The sequence below is a fragment of the Amphiura filiformis genome, chromosome 13 (genome assembly GCF_039555335.1).
Source record: "Amphiura filiformis chromosome 13, Afil_fr2py, whole genome shotgun sequence".
NCBI lineage: Eukaryota > Metazoa > Echinodermata > Ophiuroidea > Amphilepidida > Amphiuridae > Amphiura > Amphiura filiformis.
The window spans coordinates 61,095,874-61,115,104 of NC_092640.1; the positions used below are offsets into that span (position 1 = coordinate 61,095,874).

A 19,231-nucleotide genomic window follows, 5' to 3' on the forward strand; every position below is an offset into this window, starting at 1 on the left:
GTCAGATTCTCGAGGGCCGTGGCTCAAATAATCACGGGTCAAAATGAACATTGTAGTCGGCAAATCCCGGTACGCCTCTGTCTTACGCCAAGCAATTCCAAAAAGTTGACAGCCCTGCTCAATGTTGTTGCACTTTACGAGAATCAAAATTGATACCGGGTACTTATAAACTCATCTGGCGATAATCAACTGATTTAGAGAAAATCAATTCCAATTCTAGAAAACTAAGAATCGTTGCGAGAACTGATTTTGAGAATTGGTGTGAGAATTGGTTGATAGAATCGATTCACAGATTAACTCGCCGAATTAGAGGCCCTGATTGGGTAGAAGAACACAGCTAAACTTTACAAGTGGAAAGTCTCAGAAAATGGCAAAACATGAAATTTTGGAAAAACATAAATTAAATCATTGCGTAAACATACCTCGTCAAGGAAACCATATCATTGGCTAGTTGTTTCAAAACATTGTTCAAAGTTACTTCTTTTTATTAAACACTTGCTTCAAACTGAACTTGTTTCCAAATTAGTACATCTGTGATAAAATTACAAATTGTTACAAATTGTTATTTAACATAAGCATAAAGTACATGTAATATCCTACATTTCACAAAAAAGTTGCTTCAAATTTATATATAATTATTGCTTTCATAAATTACCAACGGCATTGTCCTTTGCCAAAATAACAAAATATAAGGTTTCAAAGTACTTTTGTTAACAAAATTGATTATAGTTTAGTAAGTTGTATCCAAGTTATCAAATTATCTACACCGCTCAAATTTTTTGAAAGGATCAGACTTATTTTTTTTTTTTTTTTTAAATAGCATTAATTGTAAATCATATGAGTACCATATCTTTTAATTTGTTCATGTTCAGGCAACTGCACACTTGCACTATTGAGTGTTGCACTATTATGTCACTGTAAAACACTTTGGTCAGTACCATGAAAACGGACATGTATAAATCAGGATTGTCACAGGGATTGTCACTTTCTGATGCTTTAAATTTTTTGAGTAGTGCAGTTCATATAAATTGTTCATACATACTCACGATATAACAACGTTTCTGATTGGATTTGGGCCCTTTTTGCTGGTCATAAATTCCGTTTATGACCAGTACGCAGGGCATAAACAAGCTGTGTCACGCAGCGTTGGAACCCAATTAACACGATCCACGATTTGCTAGTGTTGCGTACACGCGCATGTCACCGCGCCCATCTAACGCGGAGCGAAAAAGATGACGCGTATCACGCGTTGACTCCCGGCCGTTAACCTCATGAGCCGAGCTGCTTCCTGCAAGTAGGCCTACTCGTTTTCTTCCAATTTATGAAGGAAAACGGTATGGAAATGTTATTTAAACTTGTAAACCCTTATTATTTTCATCTGTATTGAATTGCTAAGAATGTTGGGTATGTATGAACGGGGTTCATTCATAGGATTGAGGCATGATCGCTGTTTATACCCTCGGCTCACGCGTCGGGCATAAACAGCGATCATGCACTCAATCCTATGAATGAACCCCTAAATCTCTATCAATATAATTAAATAAACAAATAATTTCAATGTTCTTATTTCTTGAACAAAACAAGAAGTTGTCTACTTGTAAAGGAATCACAATTGAGAATTTTAAAAGTTGTTTGTCAGTTATTTCTTTAAAACCATATTGTAACATATTTGCTGATGAGTGGTGACTACAATGTATGTCTTGATTTACAAGGCATGGGGTGCATTCATCAACAACAAAACTTTCAGAATCAATTCAAGGAGGAATCATTATTAATTAGCCCTAAGGCCAATATTAAAGCATATCTGGAAATTAACTAAGATTACAAATCAAAATTAACCCAAAACTCAAAAGGATGTTCCATGCACCTAACAACTTGCAAACATTATGGGTAGTGGCCCTTGGTCTTTGGACAAGGGTACAATGTAATCTCATCACCATCTATATAGTATGTGACCCCATCAAGCAACATAAAGACAACATCTTGAAAAATACATACAGATTTTGGTATCATATAAAGATAATCTAAATGATGTAAATGCAGTCAAAATGTTACATTAATTTAAAGCATTCCTGTAGAATTAATCACATCATCACCAAATCAGAAAGCCATGCAGAGGGAGCACAACTAGTTTGGGTAAATTCCAAAGGGAGCACATCCCGGCCAATGACAATATTGTTCTGGCAAGATGGGGAAAAAATACCCCAAAAAACTTACATGCATGTATCAAATAAAAAATTTCTGATGCCAGTTGAAATCCATGGAAGACATGACCTTAATCTCACAAGGGTGTCGATTTCAAATGGGAGTCACTCATTCAGGCAACCCCCATATGAAATTCACACTCCCTGTGTGGAAGATTAAGGTTATGTCTTCCATAGGGAGTGTATTTCAAATGGAATAGCCCACTACTTATGTCCTGATTTCACCACCGACTGGTATATGCCTCTGGCATGCCTACGTTCCGCATCAACCGTATGGTGGTTCATACAGACTGACAGTGATAAAATATTTGAAGGAATACATTGTATTATGCTTATGTAAGATGAAAAACTTTGATGGAATTATCATCACAGACAACAAGCTCTTCTCCATCGTCTTTGAGTGCTATTCCCCAGGGCGATTTGACATCTTTAGTCAGGATTCCAATATAGTCACCTGTGAGAGTGTAACGGTAGACTGCAGGAACTCCATAGTAGCTGGCGACGAAGACTTCATCGTTGACAACGCATAATCCTGTAGGGTAGAACTTACCCCCTGGTGGATTGGCGAAGGTGTGGAGTTGGTTACCTTTGGTGTCGTAAACGTGGACAGCATATTGACGGCTATGATGATCGCTGACAAGAACATGATCATCTGCTGTGGTGGCAATAAAGTATGGATACAGATTATTGAGTTTGAAGCCAGATATGTAAGTACCGTCTTGGTTGTGGATACTAATGTACTGTTTAGAGCTTCCAACATACACACAACCTTTCGTGTCAATGGATATACCATACAATGAGGATTTCTCATTGTATGACCAAGTGCCATTAGGATTCTGAGCACCGAACCTTTGTTTGAAATTTCCCTCCGCACTGAAAACTTTCACATATGAATAATAGTCCGTAATGAAATAGTCGCCATTTTGCGCAGTTGCCAGGCCCCATGGGTACGATCTGCCCTGTGGACCCCTGTCACCTACTGCGTTAGTTTGGATTTGTCGCTTGCTTGCACCATTTTCATCAAAAACTTGAACATAATGGCCGCTGTTGTATGTAGCCACAACAATTTCATCAGTTTTGTCAAAAACTATGTATCTTCCAGTAGTGAACTGTCCTGATGCAATAGTCTTTCTTGGAGTCCATTGCTCGTAGATATTGAGTGAACCGAGAGAACTCATCCCGTTGTCAAGATTCTTGCTGGGTATAAATTCAACTTTACCCATAGACTTTCTGACAGCTTTTGGATTCAACTTGGACATGTGTTGCATTGTACTGGAGAGCGATGAATACAGTGTAGCTACATCGTGCTCAGAACCATTCTGCGTAATCTGTTGTGTCATCTCCAATGATGTACAAAGACGTGCTTTTTGAAATTGTAGACCATCTCTGTGTGCTTCTATCTCCTTGATTCGTTTTGCCTTCATCTCTTTCATTTTCTGCATGAATTCTGATTCTGATTTTTTAGCTGTTTCCTTATAGAGACGAATAGCTTTCTCAACGTTGGCTTCCAATTCTTTAGCGGTTTGCTCATCCTCCCCACTCGCGGTATCGATAGCTTTGGGAACAAGTTCAACTTGCTTGAATAACTCCTGGAGTTTGTCAATTCTCTCTTCAGCCGTACTCTTCAGGTCAATCTGTTTATGATCGGGAACCGGGTGGTCTAAGACGGTACAAGCTCGGCACATTGGCTCGTCGCATGTCTCACAGTAAAAATGCAAAACTTCACACATGTGCTTAGGACACTCTTGTTCAGGCAGAGTAGTGTGCATCGTCAACTTTCCTGTACGGAGCTCTTCCAATGTCAGCACATGATGTTGCTTCAATACACGCACAGATTTGTGGATGTCCACACATTTCTTACACAAGAAATCGTTGCATTCTACACAGCGACCAACAGCCTGGTTATCAGAATTATCGCACGAGGTACATGGAATCTTGGCATCTTTCTCGTGCAATTTCTTTTGAAGCTGATTTCGCTCTTTCAATTTGTTGACAAAAAAGTTAGTCTTCAGTTCCTTCACACCACCTTTTGGTAACTGAAAGTCCTCGCAACAATTTGGGCACGAAATTGCATTTGCGTATTTGTCTGGATTTTTCTTTGCTAAACTTTCTGACCAACTGGATAGACATTTGAAGCAGAATGTGTGCAGACAAGGTAGTGCTTTAGGATTGTCAATAACAGCAACGCAGATACTACACTGGACGAGGTCAGCATGGTAGAAAGTGTCTTCACCTTCAGAATTCAGTCCAGCCATATTGCTACCCTTCAATTTCCTCTGAATTACAAAATGCAGATATCATAGACTGTGAAATTATCTTGATGTATACATTAAGTCTTGAACATTTTGTCATTGACTTAATGGTCTGTCTTCTTCACTGGTTCATTAACATCTCGTCCATCACATCAAAATATCTAGCCTGCCAATATGTAGCTCTTCAGGAATCAGGTCACATCAACAATCTTAGGAACCTTTGTGTAGAGCTTTGGACTGGAGCTGTGGATGTACATTGTATAAAAATGAAAATTATTAATCATTATACCGTTTTAAATGATGTAATCATCTACAATCATCATAATAGACTTGTCCATTTAAGTAAAATAATAGCAAGGTCAGAATTTCGGCATGAATCAGAGAATCGATTCTCGAATCAAATTTGATTCCCGCAAACGTTTGTAGTTTACACAGAAGTCGATTTGCGAGAATCAAATGATTCCCGCAAATTTATTCGGCAAGAATCAAGACTGAATAGGTAGGTGCACCTAGACAAAATTGGTACATCAATGTTTTTGCTTGTTAGTGACTCTAAACAGTAACACCCTCTTGAACAACATATCCAAGCAGTCAAGTTAGCTCAATCGATAAGGCGTTCGCCTATGGTGCGAGAGGTCGCGGGTTCGAACCCTGAGGGTGCCTAGTACGCTCTCATTGAAAAATTGAGTTAGCTTGAAATTCCCCTGGACAAAGAACTTACTGCTAATTGTCTCGTTGTAACCCGTACGAAACACGGGTAGCTGATCCTGGTTGCGAAGGTTATTTGTGGAATGTCTAGGGTGTGCGCTCTTGAAGCAGCAAAGTCCCTGATTTGTTGTTAAATGGTTTATGGAATGATGTGGAGCCGTAGTGGTCAGCGACAATCTGTAAAGTGTGCTGAGGCTTGTGGATCAACGTCTAGGTGTTGTGCCTGTGCGCTTTTTTTTGCGCAAATAGGACAGAAAAGGATGTAGGGTGAAAAAAAGTGGGGCAAAAAAGGAAATTTTCATCCAAAATGGTGCTAATGCAGGGCTCAAATTTCAAAATTGGGCAAATATGGATAAAAACCATAATGTATTCCTCTCATTATTAGGATTCAGAAAAAGTATAGTTTGACCCATCTTCGATGTCAAGTTCTTTGATAGGCATAAGGTCAAATGTCAAATTTTGGTCTTCACCATTGTGGGTAAAAATATCAAAAATGCTCTGATTTTGATCAAAATGATCTCAAATTGTTCCGCTGGGAAAAACATTTTAACCAAAGAATAGTTTGCCATATCTCTGGTGTTTCGTTAACACCAAAAAGTTCAGTTGCACTGGGTTGCAGAATTGTACAGATAAAAAAATCTGCCAGGGATCGCTACGTGGAAACTTCTTCATTGGGTTTGGGCCCCCTGAAAATGTGCAATTTGAAACTAATTATGTCACTTTCACAAAGAAAATGTCTTGTGACCTTGAAAAACTCCTTGACCTTAAAAACTAAAAGTTCTTTGTAATGTCCAGGCCTCATTTTTCTGGGTAACATGCTCTAAAAATATTTGGTCGTAAGGAAAGAAAATAAATTATTCTATGGAAAAATGTATGCACATACTGACATTTCAACCCAAACGGTATGACTCTGGTCTCACAAAAGCTCTATCTTCTCATACTTCACAAGTACTGACCAATATAATTGAGCAATTAGGCTTGTTGTATTATTATCCCTTATGGGATATAACATCATCATACTTGCCGCTGCGCGGCAAGCAGCATGACATATCAGCCAATGACACGCCTTGATTCTGTCAGAGTGTCTGCAATGAGTGTGCGTCATGCAGCTCAGCGGCAAGCAGCATGACAGTTACAGTATGAAATGGATTGAAACTAGCCTATATTTTTTCAGAATTCTTAAATTATTACAAATTAAGTATATATAACATGCCAGCCGTCCAGCACGTATTATTTTCCACAAGGTCCTATGCACATGCTTGATGCTGCGCGCATATTTTAGGGTGTGGCGAAAAACACTTTTTTTTTTCAGATCCATTTGGAACTATCAGAGAGTTTTACTGGGGTACATACTACTATTGCGCTGAAAGATCAGCAAGATTGGAGCATGTTTCACCCAGGCAGCAGATTTTCACAAAATACCTAATTATTTGCTACATGTGTATTTCTTACTGTACAGGCTGTATCAAAATGATTGGTACCCATTGGTTTTGCAGTTTATTGAGAAGCCTACTTCTTCCATATCCAACACATGATTCTCTTGGAATGGCCAGAATTTATAGTTTATAACCTTTTATCACAGTAATCTAACAAAAATTGGGGAATCTTATTCTGTATTTTGATGAGGCAGTCTTGTCCATAATCACTAAAAACTAATGGGTACCAATCATTTTGATACAGCCTGTATACTATAACTCTAGAGAAATCAGTAGGAACAACCTGGGAAAAGTAAGCATTTACATGTAGATGACATCATAGCCAATATACCGGTAATTAAACCTCTAGAACATCACAAAATAGCAAGCAGTCTCCAATTACCGTAGTTGTCATTATTTTTTTGCTAAAAACAGACATGTACATGTAGTTAACATTACTAAGGGGTGATGGGTAGCAGGGGTAGCACCAGTGGCGGATCCAGAGCAGTCAGAGGGGGGGCCCAATTTTGGAAAAAAAATAACTAATGGCAAGCTGCTCATCCCGGAGCGCTTTGCTGACGCAGAGGGTGTCTGAGGGGATGTGCCCCCCTCAGAAGTTAGAAACTTTTGGAAAATGTAGACCCATTTGAAGCCATTTGGTGGACCATTTTGTCACTATTATTGTGTAAAATTTTAGTTTGAAAAAGCCAAAAATTTGAGAAAAACAGCCCAATTGAAGCAATTTGTGGACAAGTTTTGACTTTTATTGTGTGAATTATTGCTATATAATTATGTACCAATAAAGTTGCATGACATGAGGGGTGTCTGAGGGGATGTTCCCCTCATAAGTGAGAAAATTTTGTAAAATGAAGGCCTAATTGAAGCCATTTGGTGGACAATTTTGCACTATTTATTGTGTCAAATTTTATGTTTTAAAAGGCGAAAATGTGCGAAATGAAGGCCCAATTGAAGCCATTCGTGGGCAAGTTTTAACCTTTATAAATAAATTAGCTTAAATTACCCGATATTGCTTTAGATTTAAACATAAAGTTGCACATTAGGGGGTGTCTGAGGGGGGATATGCCCCTCAGAAGTGAGAAACTTTTGCAAAATGAAGTCCTAATTGAAGCCATTTGGTGGACCATTTTACACTATCATTGCTTTTTTTTTTTTTTTAGGGCCCGAACTCGATTTGTAAAATTTTAAATATAACACGGACACTTTATAGGCCTAAGACTTGAGATTCGCAATTAAAGCATGTATGGTGTTGAATTGAAGTCGGCTCGGAGTCCGTCTTAATAGGCCTACTAACTTTGGTGACAAAATGTGACGGGCCCTACATATCGGTGGGCTGCCGTAAATTTCACATGCTTTTAGGCAGAGGACCCGCCTTCAAGCAAAATAATCACATACCTATAGGCCTATAGACTGACCCGACTGCGATTTAGGCATGGGCCTACTATACGTGCAATTTAACCTTTTCCTTCTCCTTTTCTCCCTTTTTTCTTCTTTTTTTTCTCCTTTTCTCCTCTTTCTCTTCTCTTCTCTCCTTTCCTCTTTCTTTTTTTTTTTTTTTGGGGGAGGGGGGGGGCCCGCCGGGCCCCCCCTGAATCCGCGCCTGGGTAGCACTAGGTTTTAAAACCAGGGGTTCTCAGAGCCCCTGAGCCCCCTGAAAGTGTTAAAAATATGCGCTCAAATCCTAAAATGAGGGGTTCTCTAATCTGTTAAGTATTGAATGTACCATTTTTATATGTATCAGTATCAGATTTTGTGATTTTGGCTATAATGATGTGTTACCGGTACCATTGGTATAATAGTTGTTTAGGCAAAAAACGTGATCTCGCTTTTCACGGCACGATTCTCGCCTGTAACCAACTATCTCGCTTTTTAAGAAAGTTCCCGAGCAGTTTACTTACTATAAAAGTGTTGCTTTATGCCATAAAAGTTCGCCGAATTCCACAAAATGCAGTTCAACTTCGGCAAAGTGCAGAATTCAACACCATTGGCACCACATGGAAGCAATGCTTTACTCAATAAAAAATGACATTTCATTGCAAATGAGTTCAAGTTTAGGCCAAATATTATGATATTTATTGGATTACTGGAGTATTATGACTATAAAACATAATTAAAGGGCAAATTTTTGTCATTTTTTTCTTCTACGGCCGATCATTGTGTCGTATTTCACTGATGGCATATCTCTACACACCACCCACAAAGCATTTCTTTCCGATCCCTAGAATTAGAAATTACCAACTCACGTACGTGTGTCATCATTCAGTACTGCAATAATTCATCAGCAGTGATTCTAGACAATATCGCAATCTGTGTAATTATGCCGGTGGTGTGTATTTTATTTCTATTTTTAAATTATGTTACAATGCTACGGCGACTTCAATTCAACATTTATGTTACATTGCATTTTATGTTACATAATTTCTGGACGGGCCGTAAATATTGGAGATCGAAGCTTTTATTTTTCTTTCACATGTTTTCATTTTCTGCGCGCATGAAAACCCCTGAACTGATATGCAAAAATGAATATATGCGCCCAAACTTAAAAATATGCGCGTGGCGCGCAAGAACGCAACTTAGCGCGACCCCTGATTTGGGTAGCATTTAAAGCAATACCCCAATTCTACTCATTCAAATTTCACAATGTTGGGTTTGTTGCATAGACGGCAGCATTGGCAAAAATAAATGATATTTGTGACACGATCTGATCCATGAGGGCCAAAGGAGGCATTTTTGAAAATTGAGTTACTGTAATTATTACATTATACATACAATAATAAAGCTATCATTTACTGAAAACACTTAAGGTCTAGCATACTTGGTTCTAAAGCTATTAAGTTTTTTGATGTCTATTTTCTTATGTATTTTGTTGTTTTTCAAAGTAGTACATATTTATACCTTTATCTCAGTTTCAAAGGCCCCTTTGGCCCCCATGGACGAGATCATGTCACTTTAAGCTTTTCGGGTAGCCATGCTTTGACCATCTATGTCAAAAGGTCACATGGCCTTGAAAATTATTGCAAATCAGATGTCACATGACCCTTTAATCCCTGGTCAAGTCAGAGCTGATCTAAAATCGCATGTCATTTATTTTTTGTACTTTTGCACTTCATATCTATGCAAAAATACCAAAACTATGGCAATTGACATAAGCTTAAAAAGTTACCTTTTCAGAGTCTGAATAGAGCAGCAACGTAGCTTGCGACGCCATCACGGCGTCTTCATTCAGCGTAGTGATTACTCTCCGCCGGTCACCTGACCACCCGGTGGGTGCAAGTGTCAGCAGATCGTCATAGATGGCGGGCAGGTCATCACTCCGCTGAATGAAGACGCCGTGATGGCGTCGCAAGCTACATCCGCTGCTCTATTCAGACTCTGAAAAGGTAACTTTTTAAGCTTATGTCAATATGACAGAGTCCAATATCAGTCTACATGCTGCTATGGCAATTGACTGAGTAATACTGGGGAAATGCTCCATAATACTACCCCTACCCCAATTTAGCAACTCTTAAGTGGAATACATCCAACTCTACCAGTATGGATTCAAATGGCCTGTCTCTAGCATTCCGTACTTGTAATGATTGTAACAACTTTGAGATTATTCACTACCTGGTGACAGGCTGGGAAATAATTTTATATATATGGGGCCAGGGCCATTTAGCCCCTGGACTGGTTCACTGAAAATAGCCTCTGGTTCCTTGTAAAACCCTGTGAACCAGGGGCTATTCTTTTACTTGAAGTAGCCCCTGGTCGGCGCTTCTTAAGAATTATTTCCCAGCCTGATTGAGTGAGGTATCACAATGTACACAACAAATTTTCCCATCCATTGAATAGCCCTGGTTCATTGAAAATAGACCCTGGTATTTTTCTATCAAGTGCAATATATTCTTGTATCACACGAAAATAAGCCATTCAATATTTTCCTCTTTCTCTTTCCTTTTTCTTCCCTTTCATGTCCTTTTCTCTTTTTTTCTTCTTGTCGGGTATGTGTATGTTTGTGTGTCAATGAGGTCTCTGCACCTCACACCCCGCGTTTAGCAGAATCCTCATCAATCATCTTTTTTCCCTCTCAATTATCTTTGCTCAACAACCTAGTCCAGAATTGTATTTTATTTCAGCCTACCGTATTGTTTGTGGAGCACTTCGCCGCACATATATCTAGCTCAGCTCATAGGCGATCTCAACGCCATTAACTTGACAATCAAGGACGCCTTCAGAGTAGCGCAAAACCGCTAGAATGGCAGAGACTTGTGGGATCTGATAACTGTATATTATAACTCTTTTAGTCACAACGCCTCATGTTCTTGAACTTGAGTTGCGTCACCTTAGTAGTGGGCGTTGCATTTTTCCAAAAGGGGGGCATTTATTAGAAGTCAATTGTCAATGAAAAAAGTTAAAAATCGGGTTCAATTTCCCGATGGTGTGCATGTACACGACGGAAATCTTCATTTTTATGCCAAATACAACAAAATTACACTTGTAAGTGCATCATTAAGCAAGAATCTGGTGAAATTCTACCATAATTATGCAATAAAATGGATGAAAGTTTGAGCTATAATAGGTTTTGTCCATGCAATTTAGCGATCGTCACTGCATGACTGACATGACTGATGCAAGTTTTAAGCTTATACTCATTACATGGAAATGTTTGCATTTTTGTCAATTTTTCATGATGGAAATATTGGAGGGGGCGTTTATTAGAGGGGGAGCATTTATTACAAACAATACGGTACCGGTATATAATCCACTTCAATTTTTATATATTTCTTTTTTGAGAATAAAATGTTTATTTTGTTTATTATATGTCAAGGATCATTCATGTATTTTGTATTCTACACATAATTCCTATTTATGCAGTACTTGTATTACTATCTTTTGTATTCATTGTATCAATGACTATTTAAAATGTAGCTCTGCTACAACTGTAACTCAGTATCTCCAGGATGTTATTGGATATTATATCACTCATACATAAATTCTAGACAGTTCATTGGTTGATTACCATTTATCATTTTTACTATCACCCACTCCGTGTGATAGTCTTTACCATCATGTGCTCTGCCGTCAGAGTGCGCCAGCGCTAAGCCGTCTTGTGGACTCTTGGACTCGCCGATTTAGTTATGGGGTGGACCCCAAAATGTGAAGTATATCACAGCAAAACATGGTGTTATGTTGATGAAAAAATGTATTTCCTACCTTAAATAATACTTTAGTAATAGAATTTATGCATGAGTGATATAAAACAAATATTAACTGACTTAAATTCGTTTAATGGTCGAAATATAATCACTCGGTGAAAGATGTATTGTTCCATTCCACTTGCCGTTCTGGCTCGTGGAATGGAACAATCCATCTTTCACCTCATGATTATATTTCGACCATCACACTTAAATAGACAATTAATATTTGTATACTAGTGCTATTGATATCTAAATCTGTTCCATAAAAAAATTAGAAACATCAAATTTTCTGTCATCTTGTTTTCAAAGATGCACTCAAAAAACCGAATGATCACAGAAAAGTGTGACGCCACCGCCCTTTTTTGGTGTTCAGTTCAGAACGCATGGCCATACATGCATGTCTGTGAAAACTGACCAGGGATATCTAAATATCCATGAACTGACAAATGATGCTTGAACTTTGGATTTCTTTAAAACATACAGTGCATCCCTATGTACTGCTGACAGACTTCAGGTCTGTCATTATCATTTATGATACATGTAAAGCCTCAGTGAAGTCTTGCGAGTTGCAGGACTAAGTACTGATTATATACTTCATTTCTTGTTCATTGATTGGTTAAAAGTGGATCACACATGGCCAAAAATATTTCTACCATCAGTACTCCTATCTGTAAATAGAATCTAAGCTGTAAATAGTATTTTCAATGTCCTGGATGAGCCGTAAATATATAGTACCTCCAAGCCGTAAATAGTACTTTTGAACATGCTTTCCACGTGCGCGCATTCAATGCGACGGAACAGTTCAAGCATGCGAAACTGCCATTTCGCGCTGCTGTAATTGGTTAGCCCGATTTTAGCCTATTCGATTTTTTTTGAAGGGCAAATTATATAGGTTGTGGCCATGTGTTTTGAACTGGTACACTGATAGCCTGGAGCCGTGACATTGGCACAAGATTTTTTACGGTCCTGTACAATTTTAGTTCACGTCATGATACCCTACATAGGTAAAATACAAATCAAATTAAAACTATTGATGAGCTCTTTAAAATGGTACCTTAACTTTGCACATACCATGTAAACTTCTAGTTATGATTGTTGAAGTATAAAAATCACAGGGTGGAGCTGTGGCTCCCACGCGGTGGCTCACACGCGGTAAATTTGGTTTGGAATATAGAACTCTGCTAATTTATAGCTTGTATAACCTACCTGAAATGATTTAACTCTGCTAATTCAACTTTTATTTCATCATTGGTATGTGCATTATTAAAGATTACTGTATAATTTAGGTCTATCGGTTTATTCAAGTTCAGGTTGGAAACTGGAGCCCTAAAGTGAAAAGCTTTCAGTTTGAGTTCCCCCAGACGTGGTCTAATTCTGCATAAAACCGGGCCATGTTATTTCTATAGATCTGTTGCGCATTCAAATTGCATTGTATTGCATCGTAATTTCATTTGTGTCTATGCTAATTATGTTTACACAACCCCTTACCATAAGTCGAGGCTAAATAAGCCTTACCTTAGCCTCAACTTGGCCTCGATATCTTTTGAGGCTAAAAATTAACCTCAACTTAGCCATCGAGGCTAAGAAATTAACCTTATCGGTGACAAGGCTAAGAAATTAACCTCGTCTTAGCCTGAAATGTTTTTGAGGCTAAAAAATTAACCTCGTCTTGGCCTGCTTTAATTTTGAGGCTAAAATTAACCTCAACTTTTTTGAGGCTATTATTAGCCTCAAAAATATGGTCACATGATAGGTCAGAGGTCACCAACTGTCAGGGAGCAGACTAACTGTATGCTGCTCAGAATTGCCAATAATTTTGAAAAATTAACAGTTTAAAGGGTATTTTAGGCTTTTTTACTGGTGCCTAGTTCATGGGGAGCATGGCAACCATGTCTCTGGAAGAAAAATCAGCTTTTAAGTAAGTTTCAAAGTATGTATTTTATTGCTTCTTTTTCATCAGGAAATATGGCCTTTTTGAGGTTGTCGAATTCAGCAGACATGCATGTATTGTAGTCTGCAGACTAGACATGTATACTGCAGTTTGATGCTGGCTGACCCTGGTGAAAACGTGTTACTGCACTGATGTTGTTAGGGTGTTATGTTAATTGATGTTTGGGGATGTTTGTACTTTAAATTGGGGGTGGGTTATTTAGAGAGTTCAAATATGGTGAGTTTAAAATGTTGTTGGGAAAGTTCAAATAATGAAATATGATAGTTGTCATATATTGGAAGTGTTATGTTAAGATGGGATGAAGTGGTGTGCATGCAATATATGTCAATGTATTGGAGATGTTTCTACTTTGAAGTGGGGGAGGGTCATCTGGAGAGTTCAAGTGTGGTGAGTTTTCACCTACACCCGATTTGAAAGAGTGATATGCGGGAGTTCTATATGGTAAAAGTTGAGATGTGGACATGTGGTATATGGGGATGTTTGTACTTTTAAGTGGGGATGGTCATTTTGAGAGTTCTTATGGTGAGTTGTCACCTTCAGCATATTAAAAGAGTTGTTTGGTGACATTGGGATATGGTGTACGTGTCATAAAGATAAACTCTTCCAATACGCTAAAGGTGACAACTCTACAAATTACCCCTCCCACTTCAAAATACAACTGTCCCGTAACATTGACAGCACACCATATCCCAACTTTACAAATAAAACTTTCCAATACTAGTATGCTCAAGGTGACAACTTGCACCATATTGGAACTCTAATACCAAATGACAACTCACCATAGTTGGATTTTCCAATTGACAACTCACCATATTGGAACTCTCCAAATGCAACTCACCAAATAACCCTACCCCCACTTCATAACACCCCAAAAATATCAGTAACACTTATCACCTAGCTGGATCAATAAATAGCCCAACCGTCCCTGCATGCATGTAATGTTTAGCCTCGTAAAATAGCCTCAAATAATTAGCCTTGTCTTAGCTTAGCCTCTAAATATTGCGAGGCTTAACTAATTTAAATAATTAGGCTAATTTTCAGGATAAGACGAGGCTAAGATAAGGCTAAGACGAGGCTAGTTATTTACGTGGCTAATATTACGAGGCTAATTATTTGAGGCTAATTATTTGAGGCTTATCTAATTTGCATAATTAGGCTAATTTTCAGGCTAAGGTGAGGCTAAGGTAAGGCTAAGACGAGGCTAGTTATTTACTGAGGCTAATATTACGAGGCTAATAATGCGAGGCTAATGATTTGAGGCTAATTATTTGAGGCTAATTATTTGAGGCTTATCTAATTTGCATAATTAGGCTAATTTTCAGGCTAAGGTGAGGCTAAGGTAAGGCTAAGACGAGGCTAAGGATATGAGGCTATTCATGAGGCTTATTTTCTGAGGCTAAGTCGAGGCTTAGATAAGGCCTCGACCTTTGGTAAGGGACATGAACTCGCGTGTTTTCAAGCAAATTCGCCAATAATAGGTGATCAAAAGCGATCGGAATGTAACAAAAGTACAGATCGCATTCAGCTTACTTCATATGAGATGATCTTTGGAAAAATACGGCATAATTTGTCTTGGACTGGTGCTTGCGGAATGCCATGCAGTAAAATACTAAAACGTTGCGGCAATTCATGATTGACAACTAACAATCGGCATGTCCTTCGTATCCTCTGCTGTCAATTTCTTATCCACTCACTAATCCTCACAAAAGCTTTGTGTTGATTTCGTAATGTGTGGAGGCAAATTGCAATAAGTACAATGAAATAATGAGTAGAGGCGGGCTCCGAGGCGGGTTTCTTCTTCGTCTTACGTAATAGTATTGTTCTCCAAAAAAACCCGGAAGATTGTCGTCTGGCGCTCTAGCTGAAATACAGCGAGATAATGTAAGATAGTAAATGTAAACCTGTATTTTAGCTAGAGTAGACTCGAGCTAAGTTCCCCATACAATGCCATATCATACAGTGTACATGTATGTTCATGTTCATGAGTTTATGCATGGCATCATTGGCATGAAATATTATTACTTATGCAGGGACTTTTGATTTGAACTTCACTCACCTTCATATATTCTCAGTAAGGTGGCACACTAATTCATGATATTCGATCGTTTTGCACGAGCAAATATCTGAGAACAAATCATTTAAGCTTAACCCGGCTTCTTCATCAGTCAATACATCGGGCATCGGGTCAGTATTATGCGGGGTATTATGATCACGCAACATCCGGTTCGGTGACACGGACGATGACCTCGAGTGGGCTATGGCAAGCGGATTGCGCCACAATTGTAGATATGTGATTACTCTGATAGAGATTACTTTATTCAAATAATGGGTGCTAAAGACTATGATACATTAAAAGTTACTAATAGGCTATATTATTTCTGCTTTGACAATGCGTTCAAATATTATGTAAAATAGGCTACGTGTTATATGCTGGTTGTAAGTTGCTTTTATATTTTATATATAGGCCTACCTGTGCTGTAGGCCTATTGTATTGATAGGCTCTACCGGGAATTTGTTAGGTCGATATCAATAAACATGGCCTTTAGGTCATACTAAATCTGAAAAATCTGTGATTAATTCAGTAGGCCTAATATTAATTCTTGCAAGTGTATCACAGATGGGAGAGATCGAATAACTTTTAATGATTTTAAGCAGCCTTTTCTTTACAGAAACACTGGCATGGTTTGGCCCAAGGAGGATAGAAAGGAGAAGAAATAGATTACGTAATGCTTTGTTCCTTTGATGCCGATTAGCGATTGCGACAGGCTATTCATAAAAGTGGTACCATTGTTTCGAACAAAGGGCAGTGAATGGGTTCCGCCATCAAATTTCGAATAACTTTCCTCTCTTCAAATTCAGCCTTTGGCTCACCGTAGAACAGTAGGTGCCACCACTATGTTCCATCGAATTTTCTACGGGAATGCCCCTGAATTACTATGCCAACTACTTCCGGACCAGCTCCAGACTGACCCTCGCATTCGCCGTTCAGTTAGATCTCACGACCTTGCAGTTCAAATTCCAAGATCTAACCTTGTTAGTCATGAGCGGTCTTTCATTCCATCTACAGCCCGCACATGGAATGCACTCCCGCCTCACATTCCTGGAATTGCTAAAAGGAACAGCTTCAAAAAGGAGGTTAATAGCTATCTAGGCGCCAACCCGTCAGCTTTATTGCAACGATAACAGCTGTTAATGCCTTGATATGTCTTGACATAAAAAAAAAAAAAACCGTTTCTATAGTATTCCAGGCGGCGAATGGCATGATACAGCCGGCAACTTGTGAAACCGCCCGGCCGTATGGCATTTTCCATATAGGGGCCTACTCGGTTAGTTTTGTGGGGTTCATTATCGAACCCCAACGGTTTTAACATGTATTTATATTATTTATTAACATCGGCCTATTTGTTTGTGATATTTCAAGCGTTTTAAAATTTCAAAATAATCCCATTCAATTACACGGTTGACGATGAAAAGTTACTGAATTTAGAGAATGCAATGCGACCACCACCTGTAGTATTCTATAATGGTAATCGCTGCGTATACATTGTAAGTATAAGTATAGGCCTATAAAGGTTTTTTCACAAATGTCCATTTATCTTTTATTTTAGAAGGAGATTGGCATAGAAATAGCGGCGGTGGAAGGGGGTGGGGGCAGATTCTCCCCTGTGAGAAGTCTTGAGAGGGCCGAGGGGATATGAGGGAGGAAAAGGAGAGGAGGGATATCGAGAATGAGGGGGCCTACAGGAAGGGAGAAAGAGGACAAATGAAGAGAAAGAAATAATGAGAAGTAAATAAAATAATAGAAAGACTCAAGGACATATTTATATTGGAATGACAGAGAGAGGACAAAAAGAAAAGAAAGACGGGGAAGAAGGCAAGAGAGAGAAGGATAGCGAGGGAGTGATACAGTTAGTGTATGCCTAGGAAAGAATAAATACAGAGAAAGAAAAGAAAGGAAAATAAATGTAATAATAATTATTATAAAACTTAACACATAACAGCACTAAGCAGCCATTCGATGACATCAATGCCGTTGTGCGTTACGTAATTAATGAGCCCAGTCAGATGTATTTCGCACCTGCCAAGCACAATTTCGAAAACTGGACGTTGAATGTACACTCTCATGAATATTGATTGTCAACATTTTCCAATATGTCAGCGCTCTAATCGGAAACAATAGAACAAATAGACCCTGCAGAGCGTTGGTTTGGCCTGTAAAATAGGCAATATCCGGACATCGTAGACTTCGAGGGCCAGTCGTAAAAAATAATGACGGTCAACCTATATTTTTTTTTAGTCAGTGGGATCAGGCAAGGGCTGATTTCAACCATCATAGCTGTCGCTTAAAACTGAAAAAATGACGTTTTCTTAAGGCAAATTTAACACATATCTCTATGGGACTCTGATTTGGTGGTGTGAGATCACAATGATCAAACATACAGTACAAAGGATCTGGACCTCTTCTTTTAAATATTCACCATAATTATGGAGAAAAATAGGCTTAACAATGGCAAATGCGCCTTTTCTAAACCTATGCTCGAGGAATCCCCTTTGTTTAATAAGACCATATATGAATAAATGAAAGATTTTGTCAATGCGCAAAATTTACCCTCATTATTGCCATATTTAGTATTATAATGTGGGAAATTTCGAGCGCTAATCGGGTAATGAATTGTAGGGTGAGCCTCCACCACATGTGTTGATGGATTGTAGAAATCCCCGGGGCTCCAAATAACAGGACAAAATTAACCAAAAACTGTAATGTGCATCTTTTTTGGCCAGGTTTTAGGCCACAATAATTATCCACATTTGGCTCATTTTAACATTAAAATTTTCCCGCGCTTCGCGCGCATTAGTCCCGGTAAACTAATGATAATGGCGTATTAGCGGGTCAATTTGAAATGTTGCCGCTCCCCACCTGGCTGGTCCGCCTAAAACTAGAAGTCTACGCAAGCTCACAAATGTGGCTGGTCTGCCTGGAAGAAGTACGTGAGGTCACAAATGTGTCACCAAGATAATAGACTTTAACTCGTGATTTTTAAAAATCTCGAGCACGGGCAGCGGAAGCGGGGGGAGGGGGATTTCCCCCTAAACATCCTAATAAAAGAAAAATTAAAGCAATATTTGCCCTGTGAATCTTCCCTTTTAGTCCGAAAAATGTGTTTTGGGCCAAAAATAGGGTAAAATTGTACAATTTTGCGCGCTTCGCGCGTATTGGCCCCACAATGCCGAACTTCACACCTTGGGCTAAAATCAAACCGGCAAAAAATGTGCTTGCACCTCTAGAATTTAATGCTTCCGCCATCACTGCTTGCCAACGTGCAGTGACTTTTTTCACCTAAAATAGCCCCTGGCTACCTGCCTCCCCGGGCCTGCCTCGTTGTTTATGAAACCGGATTCGAATTACTTAACTGGTGACATTCGTAGTGCTAGCATTCATGACGCTCTTGGAGAAGCCTAGCGGAAGATATAAATCTAGGCCTATTAGGTATTAGGTTCGATGAAG

General features: G+C 38.8%; 1 protein-coding gene across 1 annotated transcript; it reads right to left on the reverse strand.

Moving 5' to 3' along the window:
- Window positions 1–1,508: 1,508 nt before the first annotated feature.
- Window positions 1,509–15,919, reverse strand: LOC140168615 (E3 ubiquitin-protein ligase TRIM45-like). Its single transcript, XM_072192018.1, has 2 exons — window positions 15,782–15,919; window positions 1,509–4,699 (listed from the first exon to the last, which is right to left on the reverse strand). Exon 2 carries the CDS (start codon window positions 4,457–4,459, stop codon window positions 2,537–2,539), a length of 1,923 nt encoding a protein of 640 aa, XP_072048119.1. The 5' UTR covers window positions 4,460–4,699; window positions 15,782–15,919; the 3' UTR covers window positions 1,509–2,536.
- Window positions 15,920–19,231: the final 3,312 nt, after the last annotated feature.